The sequence below is a fragment of the Puntigrus tetrazona genome, chromosome 5, assembly GCF_018831695.1.
Source record: "Puntigrus tetrazona isolate hp1 chromosome 5, ASM1883169v1, whole genome shotgun sequence".
NCBI classification, from domain to species: Eukaryota; Metazoa; Chordata; class Actinopteri; order Cypriniformes; family Cyprinidae; genus Puntigrus; species Puntigrus tetrazona.
The window spans coordinates 14,984,808-15,001,390 of NC_056703.1; the positions used below are offsets into that span (position 1 = coordinate 14,984,808).

Genomic DNA, 16,583 nt, shown 5'->3' on the forward strand with positions numbered 1-16,583 from the left:
CTGCTTCGTGTGTGTCTCAGTCAACAGAGGGAGGAGACCCTGATGCAAGCATTTCACAAGTGAAACAGTCAGGGATAGCCAAGACACATTGTCTTCCTGTGGCTGTACTGTCTCTTATTAGGGTTGAAAATATTGATTTCTCTATTTTAAACTATTCTCTCTTTAAAAAAAACTGTTATTTATTCTTTAATCTCAAGAAATTAGGTGAAAAAAAACACCATTTGTAGCTCTCCTCCCACCTCCGTGCTGTTACTTTAAAAGGGAAATTATATGAGGCACAGTCTCAGCTTTCAAATTTTGTCAAATTATAAAATTTAAACAATAAATAACATTTTGGTGAATAATTGAGCCGATCAGTCATTTACTATCAGCTACTGCACAAAATAAATACGGATAAACAGTCTAAAGGCATTTTAAAAGAAACAATTTAAGTCAAATTTAGAATTTATCTTAACAGGAAAAAAAAAATCTGAATTTAAAAGAGAAAAGTTGTCACGTCTTTGGACTCTTTTGTTGTTGTTTTTGTCTTGTGCCATGTGCTCTTTGTGCCCTACCTTCCGTTCTTGTTAATTGTATCATTGTCTTCAGCTGTTTCTTGTTAATTTAGTCAGTTACCTTTGTATATTTAAGTCCTGTGTGTTTGAGTTCACCTTTGTCTGATCGTTGAGGTTTATACGTGTGGTCTATGTTCTGCCTGTCTGCCTGCCTACCTGTATATTATTATTTTGTCCGTTTGAAGAGGATTAAAACTGTTTAAGTTTAATTATTCTCATCGAGTGCTCCTTCAACCTAAACCACACCGTGACAAAAGGAGGGCAGAAAAAGATCGAATGGGGATTAAAAAAAAAGAAGTATCAAACTATTCAAAGTACATGCATAGCATTTCTTGTATGCTAGACAGTACAAATAAATCTTTTAGCTGGATATAAAAGCATCAAGTGATGGAGGGCCCTGATATTCAAAGGTAGACTGTTCCAGAGCTTTGGGCTGACTACAGAGAAAGCTTGATCACCTTTTGATTGACAACAAGATATGAGGCTGTGTGTGGCCTAAAATAAAATAAATACAATCTGGGCCAAATTATGCAATATGTATGTAAAAAAAAAACTCTACGTTTTATAGGGAGCCAATGTAAGGAGGACAGGGGATATATGATCTCTTTTCTTAGTTCCTGTTACCAATCTGGTTATTACATTTTGAACCATCTGTAACCGAGACATCTGTGGATTGGGGTAGGCCAATGTACAGAGAGTTACAGTAATCCAGATGAAATCAGTACAAAAATAGCAATTTTAAGGTCTTTACTAGAAAGTAAGTGTTTTACCAATGATCTGAGTAGATAAAAATTATACTCTAACAACATTAAAATAGACTCCAAGCTTTTTGAAGTTGTACAAACAGCACAAGTTACCAAAATGTACTTAATGCTCAATCAGTGTTGTAACTGCAGTAACAGTGTCAAATAACATTGCATGTAATTAAATGTGTAAGGAAGTTGACACATACTGAATCTGATCTACTAGCCAAATGAATTGTTATTGGTCTGAATTAAATTGAGATTGAAATAAATTTTGCCCGTGTTTTCCTGCTCTTGCCCCTTAGTCCCAGATATCTATCCATTTCCGTGGTTTGGCGGCTTAAACCCGTGTAGGAAGGTGTCCTTCTGTATATATTTCAGTTCTTTCTAAATTTGTTACAGCTGCTATATAAATTTATCTTTGAATTCATTGTTTTTATTTTTTTTTCCGGTCATCCTCTCACTAACATGGCCTCAACCTTTTGTCACATTTAGTTGCTGGTCAGCCCACCTCTGGGTTAGGTCTTAACATAGAGGGCACCGGGCAAGCTGTGTGGGCATCTTGCCTTGCTGTTCCCACACGTCTCTGCCGGACACGGATGAACCTTGACCCCTCAAGGTCCTCGCCGCGGCGGGAAGAGACTCCATTCAGTCAACAATTTCTATTCAGTGTCGCGCCTGTATTTAAAAGCCGGACTCACATTGTGGTCAACGCCTCTCCATTGTCTAGCCGGCAGGCGAGGTCAGAAGACTGGCTGCTACAGGCTAGGGCAAGACTTCCGAAAGCCCATTCACATCTGACCTGACCCCCTATTCAGTGCCAAGCCGTAGGGATCAAACGCTGGGAATCTGGCTTCTTTCTCCCCGTATCTTTTTTTTCTATTGGTTATATTCTGTTTGAAGAGCAACCAAAGTGACAAATTATATTCTTAAGAGAAGCATTTGTTTCTACTCGGGCATGAGGATGTTTAAGATGCAAATGCGCTTTTTTGTGAGTGTGAATAGTTTGCCGTTTCAAAAGGCATCTCCCTGACTGTTTTGTGTAATGCTAAATGCCTGGATTAGACTAAAGGCTAAGGAGGATATTAGTGATAAATTTAATGGCTACATGCAAGTGTGAGCTGAATTAAATTTAAGTGAACGCTGATGACTTTAGTGTTAACCAAACCTTGTTGTGGCATGTTTTAGCTTAGATTAGGATTTGCATGTCTTACACAGAAAAGACATGGATTTGGAGATAGCCCACTCAGTCTGCTACTTTTCTCTTTTAATATTAAACGGCTAAAGATGATGAAGTGTATAACAATATAAGGTAAGGTTAAAATATTGAGTCAGCAGATTTATTAAAGTGTCTGTTTATCTGTATCTGTCTCTCTGTCTATCTGTATATATTTGCCTGCCTGCTTTTATCCATCCTCCATCTCTTTTGTCTGTTGGTATGATTCACAAAAACTAAAAATTTTGTCATCATTTACATATTTACATGATGTTCCAAACCTTTATGATATTCTTTCTTATGTTGAGCATAAAAAGAAGGTATTTTGAAGAATGCTCAAAATCAAACAGTCGATGGTCCCATAGACTTCCATAGTATTTCTTTTGCTGCTATAGAAGTCGATGGAGGTCAACAACTGCTTGGTTTTTTAAAATTCTTCCAAATATCCTCTTTTGTATTCAGAAAGAAAACTGTACAAGTTTGGAACGATGACAAAATGTTCATTTTTGGGTGAACTATTCCTTTTAGTCAGTCTGTCATTCTTTCTCTCTGTTTCTGTTGTCATGCCTATATATCTGTCAGTTTGTCTGTTATGTTCATCTGTCTCTCTCCATATACTTAACAGCTTTGCTTTCCATCGTTCTGTCTGTCCTCTGTTATATCACTTTCTTATTTAAAAACTTTAAAACTTAAAAAAGAATTAAATGCTTTGTCAAGTAAACAAAATTGTTCTTTGTTTAAAAATGTGTTAATATTTTAATTGTACTTTTGCAATTGCAATTCTGCATCTTGATTACTATGTCAGTTTCTAAATGGTGCACAACTCTGGAGTAGTGCTATCATGTGGTATGTACAGGAACAGCGTACCTTACAGTGAATATGTCTTAATGTGCTGTCTGTGTTTTTGATTGGTGCATATATATATATATATATATATATATATATATATATATAGTATATATATAAGTATCAAAGCACTAAACAGTATTAAATATCAATCAATCAATCATTTTTATTTATATAGCGCTTTTAACAACACAGGTTGCATCAAAGCACTGTACAGTATAATGACAGGGATATATAGTGACGAGAGTGACCAATTTCTTATTAAATGCAGAGACGAGTATAATAGGTATAGGTAATAGGTAATAATAGGTATAATAATGTAAAATGACGATATTAAACATCTGTCAAGTACTGATATTGTAAAGAAAAATATGAACAGGTTATGATACTTCTTTACTGCTTAAATATATCAGTTGTACATAATAATATACAAACTCGGCAATCAGATCTGATTTGAGCCATCGAGTAAAGGAATATTTCTTTTGTTCTTGGACTCTTGGACCCTGCTCCATCAATATCCTTGAGCTCACTCGCTATGTTTTTAATTTACTGAAAACAGTTACCCCATATCCCCCTCCTTACGTCCCCATTCTTGACTTTGTCATGCTTAAGCTGTTGTCAAGACTACAGCGAGGTGAGGGCACTCAAGAAAAAACTGCACGTAAGCACAGATTTTAGATCAAGGTCCCAGGACGCTAGGTACAGGAAAGGGGTGGGGGTTCCAGCTCAGAGTGTGTTTTAAATCATCTTGAGAGGGTCTCTTTAATTCTCTACATGCTGTGTGTGTGTTGGGAGCTGCTCTGTTGTGCTTCTCTCCCGTGGTTCACCTGTCAAAGCTGGGAAAGTAAGAAGCGGTGGGCCAGGGAAGGGAATAGGGGAAGGTAGGAGGTGTTTTACCTCCTTTCACAGGTCCCCTGAGCCCCATTGTGTGGTCTGCTGTGCCACCACCCAGACCTCCTCCAACCGCCAAGGTAGCAAGGGGCTGGTCTGGGGAAGGTGCACACAGATGGATTCTGGATGTGATGGCTTAAGGAGGCTGCCAGCTCACCCATTTAAAACCGCAAAGCCCAGATGTTAGCTATTGAGGCGCTTTTCCCAGCTCGTAATGAATTGAGTTACTGTAAATCTGAACTAAGTCCAGACAAGCACTGTCACAGCCTCTGCTTCCCCATAAATGGTGCTGGGGTTGCCGTCAGTACAGGAGTTGAGGCCCAGTCATTGACCCTGCCAATTATTTACTAATCCAGTCAAAGAGGGTTTCCCCTTATACGCACAGTGAATGTTTGCACTGCATCATTTCACTTTTATAACAGTTCAGCTGCAGTGACAACAGATCATAGGCTGACTCTGAAGTGGATGCCCGTCATGTATATATTAAATGTCCGTTATGTATACATGTATGTTTAACATGTACACTATTGTCTAAAGCTGGGGTCTGTAAGATTTTTATTCTTTTGAAACAGGTATTCATGCAGTCGTTTAGAAAAAATAAAACTTTTAAAAGGAAAAACTTTCAGAATAGAAAGTTTATTTGAAGAAAATGAAAAAACGGAAATAGAAAATGAATGCATCCTTGTAAGTTAATTGAGGAGTAAAGAAAACGGCATTTAATTTACATAACATGCTTCAAAACGTTGAATTTGATGCTTTTAATGCATTCGTTATTCTAATGGCAGAATTTCAGAAAATGAGCAGGAGTTTAAAATGTTACAGCTATGACAGCATAGGCACGGTGTGTGATTTGACTGTGGACAGGTGTCCCTAGTATGTTTGATGTACATTTCACATACATCATTATGGTGGTCTCCCCTATATTTTTAGAGCTAGTGAAATCTGGTAGTTCACTAAAACAACAGCGGCTGGCTTTGGTAATCATTCAATCCCAGTAAAAATAAAGGGGAAAAAAAGATCAATACAAACATAAGGGGTTGTAAAAATAAAGAAAGAAAGGTCAAGCTCTTCTCTGTCCAAGTGGGAATATATCGGTGACATCTTTTATATGCATTTGTAGTTGCTGCTTATATGGAAAGTACATTATCACAGTCCCTGGGCCTTAAGTGCAATAGCATTGTTCTGAAGCCTTGGAAAGGACCACGGTAAGTGTCCCTGTGCCGTCTGGATTTATGATCCTCCAGAGGACACCTCTGATCTGGCACTGGTCAGTTGGCTTTTAGAAGAGAGTGAGGGAAGAATCGGTCTGCTTTGAACTCTTTCACAGGGCTGCGCTTTTTGGGGAGCTGCTCTCCCATCTGAGCGGTACAAGACAGTAAATCTCTGGCCAGAATGGCACAGCGCCGCTTAAAGTCTTCATTTGTTGCCCAGCAAGACCTTGGCGGTGTTCCAGTGAAGCTTCGGGGTTATTGATCTTGGCTGGATCTTCTCATTCTCCTCACTGGGATTTTGGGACCTACCTAAGCATCCAAGCAAACGTATAGGGACTTCACTCAGTCTTTCTCCACTGCTCACTGCCACACTCTGGGACTGGTTCCACATAGTATTTCATAGCACAAAATTGTCTGTTTTACTAACCACCCACAAACAATTAATTCTCGAAATATGTCCACATTTATTTATTTATTTGTTTTATTTCATTTTAGTTTTAGTATCTTTGTTGTCTTTTTGTCATTAGTTATTCAGTGGTTATTAGTTTATTAGATAAATTTTAGTACTTAAAAGTATTAACTAAATTGAAAAAAAAGAAATGTTGTCTTGGCAGCTAACTGAAAGAAAATATATATTCTTAAGGTTTTAGTTTCAGTTGACTGTAACTCAGTTTAGAGCAGGTTGTTTGTATTGTTACTCTCAAATACCATGTAATTTTTTTGTATATGTTAACATTACGATTATCTTTATGCTAGTGTGCTCCAAAATTACCATTTAGAAGAAATCTACGATCTCTAATTTTTGCCAATATGGATTTAGCATGATTTTTGCATGAATCAGTGCAGACCACAAAACATATCAGACCCATTTGAATTCTATATTTTATAGCAATATGCATGAGATTGACGAGCAAAGGTTAAACAACCAGCACTAACGAGTAGTAGAGATAACACTAGTCTGACAGTGCCATTCACCAACCTAGCTAAATGACACAATTTTCAAACTACACCAAATCGGCATCATTATAGTCACTGTTTTTCTTTGGTAACAGTTTCACATTAAATCTAAAGGGGTAATCTGTTGAACTCTTGCTGTAAAATGCAGCTTTACTGAGCTCAACAACTCTGACCCAAGCAGTGATATAAATGAAATACTGTTCGACACGTTCCTGTCTATCCAAAGCTGCACATTTCATAGCACATTAGTGGATCTTTAGCAATACTCCTGAGAAAGCATGTTTATGTTAGTCAATGTAACACAGGATGTTAGGGGAGACTATATTACTATACCCACAGACAATGTAGAGTGTAGGAAGGGGGGCTGTTTTGTAAACTTCTAGCTAAAGTGTTGTTTTTGCATGTTCACCTTACCATGCTTCACATGATGCTAATAACTGATGAAATCTCTTTGAACCTGTACGTTTATGTAATCTATTAAACAAGTTGATCTCTTTGTTTCAAAATAGCTCTTTAAAGATTATACTTTCAGAGTCTGCGACCCACCTCCAAGTCTGAGGTATTTGTTTCTTTTTAAATGTGTCCAAAGCATTAGATATTGTCTGTAAGTGATATTTTATGGGGCCTCTTTGAAAGCCTTGTGCCTTGCCAAGCACATAACTGCAGGCTCTTTAGACATTGAAAAAACAAGTGAGACCAGCTCAATTTCATGGTAAGTGCATCTGGCGATATCTAGACATTTCTTTCAAGTGTGTTCTCCACAGCTGACTGATATCTTCAGGGGGGAACTTGTCACCCAGAGTAATTGGCTTTTTCTGATATCTGAGCACGCCCTTATATGCCCAAGGTGAGCCCCATGATGTTCCTCAGTTGGGACTTTCTGTGTAATGTAACAGTTGTTGAGTGTTGTCTAACCACAGCGACTCATGCTCACAAACCATTTTGAGGATACAAGAAACTGACCAGTTCATGTAAAACTTTCAGTAATTGGAATTTTGTAATTTCTTTTTTTTTTATCTCTTATTTCTGCTTTTATACGTTTGACAAATGCTTTTAATCCAATCGACTTGATCAGTTCCAACTGCTAAGCTCATATCTAGCAAAGTTTCCATAGTTAACAGAAATAACATAAAAACATATATGCTACATTCATGCTGTCTCAAAAAACAGCTTTATTTTTAACAAAAAGTCACGTACACAATGTCTGGCCACACAAGCTTAACAAATACTGCAATTGAACATGAGGAGCCAGACAAATTTTTTGAGATGTTCGCTGACATATTGATTATACATTTTAATTTTTCAAACGAATAAGGCATGAGTTTTAGCAGATAGTTATTTCCCTCTGGCAGTTTTGCAAACCCAGTCATTTTATTCAGATCTACAGTACCGTGTGGCGCTATATAAACACAGCTCAACATATGAACCCATTTATGTTCATTTAACTCTGACTGGTGCTATGAAATGGTCTAGTGGCTGTTTGCTTGGGCAAGTAACCAGAGAGTTTTGCGGTTTCCAAACCCACATGGAATTTATCCATCACACCCAAGAGAATGACTTGTAACCTGAATTGCCTTGGTAGAGCCCCAACCTCAAGAATGGAAATGAAAAGACATTCATATCTGCAGTTGACTGTGAAACACATAAATAATGGTGAGAACTCCAGAGCAGGACTGGATCCATTGCAGCTCGTGTTGGCTAGAGAGCAACAAAAGGAATTACAGTTCGGCTTCTGGCCACTGGCCTATTTGTGCAGGCCAGACACCCCATTCAGCTCATGCCATGTCTGGCCCTCTTTAGACAGTCATTCACATGCCTGCAGATTGTTTCCGCTCATCGTATAGATGGGTCACCCAAACTTCTAGTTTGTGTAAAAGATTGATAAATGTTAAGGTCTTATAGCCCACATTTGTACATTTGCTGTTTTCAGTGTAGTCATTTACACTGATACACCGTCATTGTTTTTTTTGGAGGAGTGACAGTTCCCTATTTGTGTTTTTCTTACATGACACCTGTGCCAACACCCACTGACTCTCGTAGTTCCTCTCTTGAGATCATCAGATGTAATGGTAATCTCTGCTGGTTTAAAATCAGCAGGACACACTCTGCAATCATCAGTCAAAAGTGGAAAGGTCTTAAAGATACCACCCACCCACAAACACGTAACAAATCAGCATTTTGTTGTGTCAGCTGGCTAATTATATCAATGTTTTTCTTTCATATGACTTATTTATCTTATATTCTGGTTGTGCTTAATTTTGATTGTTCTTTAACACATTCTGTTGAGTAAGTAATATCGCAACTACATATCTACTAACTGTCTTTAGAGTGTTAGAGTGAATAATAGTACACTAATAGAGTTAGAGTTTTAGGGTTAGAGTTTATGTGCCTGCAAAGTGACTTATAGTCATTAGAATGTCTAGAATGTTATTCATTTTTTTATTTAATATTGAAAGTAGAAAACAGAATGATTTTTTTTCATTCAGGGATACAAAAATTAATAAACAATTAGAAAATTCAGTTTCTGTGCTTAAGTGGGAACCAAATGCCTCTTTCTGCTGATTGGTTAGCTGAAGAGCAAACCTTCTCATTGTTCTTCTGAAGTTCAGTGCAGCAAAATAATTAAAAAGTAACGAATGTAACAAAAAGGATGCAAAATTTCCAATTAAAAGGAAATCGCACAAATAAAATCAGCAGAAATTTTAATCAATACATATGAATGCATTTATTTTTCCAGTTGCATGAATGCAACTGGAAAAACTAACTTTGAATGTTGACTTATAAAATCATTGTTAGAAAATTTAGGGGGAAACAAGCCTTTAAAACTGAACGTTTATAGTCCATCTAGATAAATGGTTATTGGTTCTAAATGCCATAAAATCCATTTTACATAAGTTCAAAACACTATTTATTTTGCTTAGATTGGTTTTACTACATTCAACAGACAAGCAGTAAAGAGTTTTTCCTCCTCTTTTTGTTCTACATTCTGTAGATGGTGACTTTTTGGAACTAAACAACATAACAACTTTTCAAAGCTGTAAGCTGCTCTCTCTGTTCAGCTAGTCCTCTCATTGGTCCCAGTGACCTGAAGGCTTGAACGTGTGACCCAGTGGTCATCCCAACAGCCATCTGCCACCTTGCTGCAAGGCTTACCATGTCTACATTGTCACGCAACTTTAAACTATCAAGAGCAAAGCCAAAGAAATTTACACTTTGTTATATTTATTTATGAGAAAATATTCTTGAGCTCTTGTTTTCCTTATTTATGTGACCTGACAGATTCAGTGCAAGCCTTGTGTTCTCCAGAAGGGGGCCTACTGCAGACAGACGGACAGACGGACTGGTAAGCCAGCAGGCCCGGGGCATCTCTTTTACCAAGACGGATTTGTTAACACTGTTTGGGTCGGTCAGGCCCCGGGCTAAAGTGACCTAATCTGTCATTAAACTCCTGTTACACTATGAGCGAGGCACAGCTCAGTGCCCCCTAAAGACTCTGCTGGAGGAAAGACGAGACACAATCTTCTGACTCAGTGAAGTAGGCCGTCATGAAAACAGCAGACACTAATAAATCCCAACATGGCACAGTTAGATGCCTGCGCTGCAAAAACAAGTGCTTCGTATGCAATTCTTTTTGAGGTGAATTCATTTACAGCACTTTGGACAAAAGACTTTGATTTGATTTTTCTTTCTGTCTGCTATCATCAGATTAGCAGCAAGTGTCCATCATGCTTGCAGATTGCGAAACGAGACATAGTTGCATCTGTTTGTTGTAGCAACATATCCTCTGGTCTAACTTTATCTGCCCCATGAGCTCTGTTTCCTTATGCTTTTATCTACCAACACTTTGCAGGTTATCTCATTTGGTTAGGGACATCTGATGCTGCATCTCTTTTGTTTTGAGGAAGGTAATAGATGACTATCTCTCCGTATCTACACTAAATGTCTGAGTATATCATGCTTTCACTGTGTCTCATATCTCGTTATCTCTTATCAAATAGGGTCATTCAGAAAAAAAAGGAACTTAAATATACACTACCATTCAAAACTGTTTAGGGTCGGCGGTAGGAGTCTCTTATGCTCACCAAGACTACAAGTAACCTATTTAAACAAAAGGATTTATTCTTACTGTTTTGACCTATTTTGAAAATATGCTGATGTGATTTGAAATTAAATTTGAATAAATCTTTTTTGATATGTATAATGATTTATATGTATAGCTTGATAAAATGATTGGAAGTGCGGAAAGCAACTGTGCGCAATGTAAAGAATGTTAACTAAACATTATACTACTGTGGTTCTCATAATATTTTCCCAAGGTCTGGCAATGCATCAAGACAGTAAACACAGTTTATGATTATGATAATGATTGTGATGCAAGGATCTTAAGAGTCTATTTGTTGTTGGCATCATCTGTTGTCAATTCTGGGTCCAGACTGGTGCTTGTAAAGACTCTAGTAACTTTAGGATGGACATACTGCGATAGAAAGCTGACATGCTAGGCTATGATGCAATATGTGACAGTTCGCCTGAAGAGATGTGTCTTTAATCTAGATTTAACCTGATAAAGTGTGTCTGAGCCCTGAGTATTATCAGGATAGCCATTCCAGAGTTTTGGAGCCAAATGTGAAAAAGCTGTATCTCTTTTTTGGGGGCTTTGATATGCTAGTTGCTATCAATAGTCCAAACTTTTGTGACCATAAAAAAGTTGGATGGATTGTAGTGTGATACAAGATTGGTTAAAAGGGACATCAAATGTTTTCCTTCTATAAATGTGATTTTTATTATTACAAATGACGCCTGCAAATCTGAAACTATTCCCAACTATGACTTACAGAGTTAGTCATGTTCTGTCTTTTGAGCAGAAGATGTATGATATGAACAGGTCAGATTTAACAGATGGTTCTGATCTGCTATTGCTATAATGAAGTGCTGACATAAAAGTATAATCAAGCACAGAGCACAAAGCTTTGACATATGATCCTCTTGATCAGCTGTTACTAACAATTTTGAGTACGTCAAGCACTTGTTAACTAAATCTTCATAGTTTCACTGTTGTACTTGAACTTCACGTTACAGTGTCTGGACACTAACGCACCTCTGCTTGTTCTGTGAAAAATGACCTAATAAGCAGATACCAAGCTCTTTACCTTTTGGAAATGTGTAAAGATTATTATCTGTTTGTTTACAGAAAGTAAGTTATGTTGTTACCGTAAAATATCCTTCATATTCTGTTTGGGAACCCAGAAACACTAGGGGCCAGTTTTATTAACAGTTTGTGCCAACCGAACCATCTTTTGCAGTTAAAATAGTACTGTCAGGTTTTACTAAAGATGCACAGTGGTGAACTATTGGACAAAGTTATTTGTGTTCCTGACCTTGTTGAGTGCATTTGTAGGAGTTTTCCTTTCAGATGCAGAAGTTATGGGAGGAGAGTATTTAATAGAATCACGCAATATGTTACTATTGTTTGCTTTTAAATTACTTGCAGCCTAACAATCTTTTAATGGATTTAAATAATAGAAGCATATTAATGTGTTATCTGTAAGCCAGGTTAAAGGGTTGGGTCTTTAATCTTGATTTAAACTGTCAGAGTGTGTCTGCCTCCTGAACAGTGTTAGGTAGATTGTTCCAGAGTTTGGGTGTTTAATATAAAAAGGATCTGCCACCTGCTGTTGATTTTGATATACTAGATATCAAACTGATAAAGAAGAATTAACAGAGCTGCTCAATAACTACTATTACAAGTGGGGTTTTTCAGTCCAGTTTGGTGTCTCAGTTTGGTGTGTTTCACCGGGCTGCAAATAAATATAGAGCTGAGTATAATCGGCCAGCTGAATTCCAGATGAACACATTGTTTGTATATCATATTTGTTGCCAAGCCATGTAATTTTTAAATTGAAACCCTCAACTGGGAGTCATGTAATACCAGGTCTATTGAAATTTCAAGCAAATGTAAATTTTTTTGTTCTCCAGTTTTCAACGTACTGTGATTTCTTTATTTTTAATTTGAGACCACGCTAATTTGCACTGTGCTTGGTATATTGTTTTGGTCGATATATAAATGAGTTGTGCCACCTTTAATTTGTACGTTGTAAGTAAATCACCCACAGAAATGGTCCCCTCCCTGTTTTAGAATTGCAATCTCGCACTAATTTAACTAGTTTAATAAAACTGACCCTCAGGCTATTTTAATAGCTTGACAAACATACACAGGTTGACATTACAAGATTTTTTTTAATTTATGATAATTAAGAACATAATTTGAACTTGACAACACATTTGAAACTTCCTTCCTAAAAAAAGTTTTCATTGCTTGGGGCGTCATAATAAAAATAAAAAAATAAATAAATAAATAAAAAATATATTTTATAATAATATAGCTGCTATTTGGTTAGAGGATCTTGAGGAAGATTTGAATCCCAAATATTAAAAGAGTCAGATAAATCTTTACAGTTTCAGTTATTTGATTGAACATAATGTCAGGTTTGAATTTGCCTTATTACATTAGCTTACCAGCCTTTTCTTTACCAAGAATTTTCCCCAAGGCCTTTTGAATTCTCACCAAATTAAACCTGACATCTATGAAATAATTTAATAAGAGCTTTTTTTCTAAACACATACCAAATTTATCTCTTGTAGTCATATTTAATAAATATTTCTGTTTTATTATTTTTCAGATTCTGAAGCACTTTGAATTGCAGCCGCTGACCCGAGGGAAGCGATGGATTTTTGCAGGCAGCACAATGAACAACATGGAGGCCGTGAAGGAAAGTTTCAGTCAACTCATTTGCCTTTTGGAAGAGAAGGAGGTGCTACCTAGCAGGATATGATTCAATCAAACTTCAAAGTGGAAAGTGGGTTTGAAGTGTTGTTTGCTAGAAGGACATTTTTTCTGCTTCAAACTTCTTTGTCGTGGTTTATAACCCATTGGAGACATAGATGCAAATAGCCACATGTTTTGATGAGCTGACTGACATATTTGTTACCCTCAGGTCAAGGGCCACACATATGCTGATTTAGTAGCAGGTGAACCAAAGTCCTTCAAAGAGATCAGATTTTTACTATTATTTGTAAACATAAGCTATTCGATAACCTGTTTTTTGTTTATTACTTAGTTGTCAAGTGATGTGAGTGTATAATGTAAATAATATATTGTACATGCATACATACATAAATACAATATTTGTATGAACTAATCTACTTATATTATCAATATTCTATTCTATTATAATTTTATTTATTTATTTTTTAGCACATTTAGTGTCCACTGCACTCATTATTTTTTCTTCCGTTTAAGAGAATGTTACAGCGTTTTTCTATACTATATGTTGAGTTTCTTAATACTGGTTATGGATACTTGCATTTCTTTTTGTCAGATTTCTATCTCCAGATGATGTTGTTAATTTTGTTGTTTGAAAAGACGACACACCCCATTTCCTTGGCACTAGCCAAGCTGTTTTCAGGTTTGAGCTGGAATACAAACTCTATCAATCAGTTTCGGCAACAGCTGCATTTGACAAGTCCCTGTCCGCCAGGCTTAAGCCCTCCAACTGTCTGTGGAGACTCCTCCTCGTCTGCCACCTCACTCCTCGCCCAGCCACGCTCTGCCGGCCTCACCCGCTGCTTCCCGCTGGTATTATCCAAATTCCTCTCCACAAATTTAGATTCTTGACTGCGCACCTCTCTGATGTGTTATTTTATCTCATGGGAGTCTCAGAGTAGTTGTACTCGTTTTGCCTGCCAATTGCCACTTAATGTCTTATTTTTTTTGCAACAACAAACAAACAACATATTTGTACTGCCTTCACTGCTATTTGTACTGCAGTTACATTTTTATGCGTTTAGCAGATGCCTGTATTATAAGGTTTAATTCAGTAACATTAGTCGGTGCATTAGGTACCACAAACTACAAACCGGATAGTTTTTAAACCATTTATTAGTTTAGGTGAATGGTAATTCATACAGACAATATTTTAAATGTTTATAAATTAACATTTTAATTGTTATTGTCACTAAATGTTAAAAATGTATTTGTGTATGTGGAAATTAAATATTGCAAATATTAACCTTCACTGTATAATGTTATAAACCAATATTCTATAATAATTTATTAATGGTAACACTTTAGAATATGGACCAATTCTCTTTTAACTAGTTGCTTATTATCGTGCCTATTATTAACATATTGGCTGTTTATTAGTACATATACTACATCCTTAATCCTAAACTTAACAACTATCTTACTAATTAATAATCAGAAAATGTGGAGTTTACTGAGGCAAATGTGATTGAATTGCATCTTAAAATAAAGTGTGACCTTATTAATAAATGTATTAAAAGTGTTGATCATAGCTTTTACATCTCACAATCGAATCTTACTGCAAATATGAAATGATTTTAAATTATTAATTTAAATGATCAAATTCAGACAAAATACATCTGATATGCTGTTGTTTTCATGCCAATAGCTTCTCAATAGTTCCACCTTCGTCCGGCTAAATCAAAGCAAGCCAGTAAACTAATCAAAATGCCCATGGTATCACTGCTTCCCCATCTAATCTCTGTCTCGAACCCAAATTTCATGTGCTCGCTTTCTGATGTAGATAAAAAAAGGGAAGTTAACGTTTCTCAGACAGGGTTCCTGATCCAGCCAGGTTTATTTTTTCTTCCCTTCTTTTCAAACTACCCACGTTGCTTTAATACAATGTCTGTCACGCAGGTTGCCCCTGCGATTCTTTGATCTGCTCTTCCTCTGTCTGCGGCTGACGCTCCTCTCTAGTCTGCTGCTCTTGTCTAGCCGCTCTCAGAGAAAGCCCTTTGCCCTGTCTTTCTCGGGCGCTCTGCTTCCCTTTGGTCACGCTAATGGAGCCCACCCTCAAAGCAGAAACGCTGCAGAAAAGCAGTTTGGCCTGTTAGAATTGGCCCGTCTCTCCTCCGAAGAGGCCCACGGACCGACTGCACAGGCCCTAAGGCCAGGAACTTTTTAAATGCCCCATTCCTCCGCTTGGTGCGACATTATCTGAATGTCAGCAGTGTAATTAGATACACGCCGGGACACCTTGCAGGTACTGAGACAAACACATCCCAGCAGTTTTTGTTTTTTGGCTTTAGCCTGGCTTTTTACACCAGCGAGCGCTCTTAAAACCCTCCCACATGGGATGTCTTTTATAATACCAGTCTTAGCTCCATTTGCATATCATTTTTCTCGCTTGGCTCAGTTTCACACTTGCTGTGTCTAGACAGAGATTATTTTTAGTTCCTTAGCAGGAATTCACCAGCAACTGACAAAGACTTGGAACGGAGCGTGGTGATCTTTGTTATGATGACTTTTGAGAAGGAGGGGAAACGCTTTTGCTTGATATCCCCTTGAAAGTCTTTTCCCAGTTGTGTTTGCTCAAAGGCGAAAGCTCGCCTCATCATTTAAGCCCTTGCAGTCTGAAAGGGTAATGCATGACTCGTCGGGGAACACTTTTTGTTTACAAGGAAAACAAAGCACGCTCGTTGGTGTTTTCTCAAACGGCGAATGTTTTGCTCTCCCTCCGTATAAACAGCAGAGTAATCTCAAGCTTTCACAACCTGTTGAAGGGGTTTGCCCTTGTGGAAATGCAACAGATGTTCCCTTGACATCCATCTGGTCCTGGTGATCCAGTACCGTGCTACACACCGTGAAGTTTTTTTTTTTTTTTAACAGTTTCAGCTTGTCCCCGGTCAGGGGGCCGATCTCCCACGCCTTATGCTTGACTGGGATACGGTGCCACCGGTGAGCTTATTCAAAGCCCCGGGATTAAAGATAAACACAGAAGTCTCTCCCATCCTGAGTCAGTCTTGACAACGGGACTCGTAACAAAAGCCAGTCGGCGAGATCTTGTTTGTGTTCCCGTATTTGTGTTTTGGAGAGTGAAGGAAATTGACATACTGCCACGGTTCATTTAAAGCTGTTTTCCTATGCATGTCAGGCTTCTCAGCATGGCACCACACACCTTCTCACTTAAGCAAACAACATGTGTGAGCTATCAGTGATATCAGTTGCAGCAGGAAACTCAGATAAGAACAAATTATTAAAGGATTACTTCACACGAAATTGTAAATCATCCTGTCACCCATCCTCCAAGGGTTAAGTTGTTGTTGTTGTGTTGTTGTTGTTTTGGTCCTATTAACAAATGTA

General features: G+C 37.5%; 1 protein-coding gene across 1 annotated transcript in view; it reads left to right on the forward strand.

Moving 5' to 3' along the window:
* The window catches only part of arl15a (ADP-ribosylation factor-like 15a), a 77,846-nt gene extending 63,236 nt beyond the window's left edge, over positions 1-14,610 (forward strand). The window contains exon 5 of the mRNA XM_043239466.1: positions 13,096-14,610. Coding sequence (XP_043095401.1) covers positions 13,096-13,248 — 153 coding nt within the window. The 3' untranslated portion in view covers positions 13,249-14,610. The remainder of the gene's footprint in view (positions 1-13,095) is intronic.
* The last annotated feature ends 1,973 nt before the right edge of the window (positions 14,611-16,583 follow it).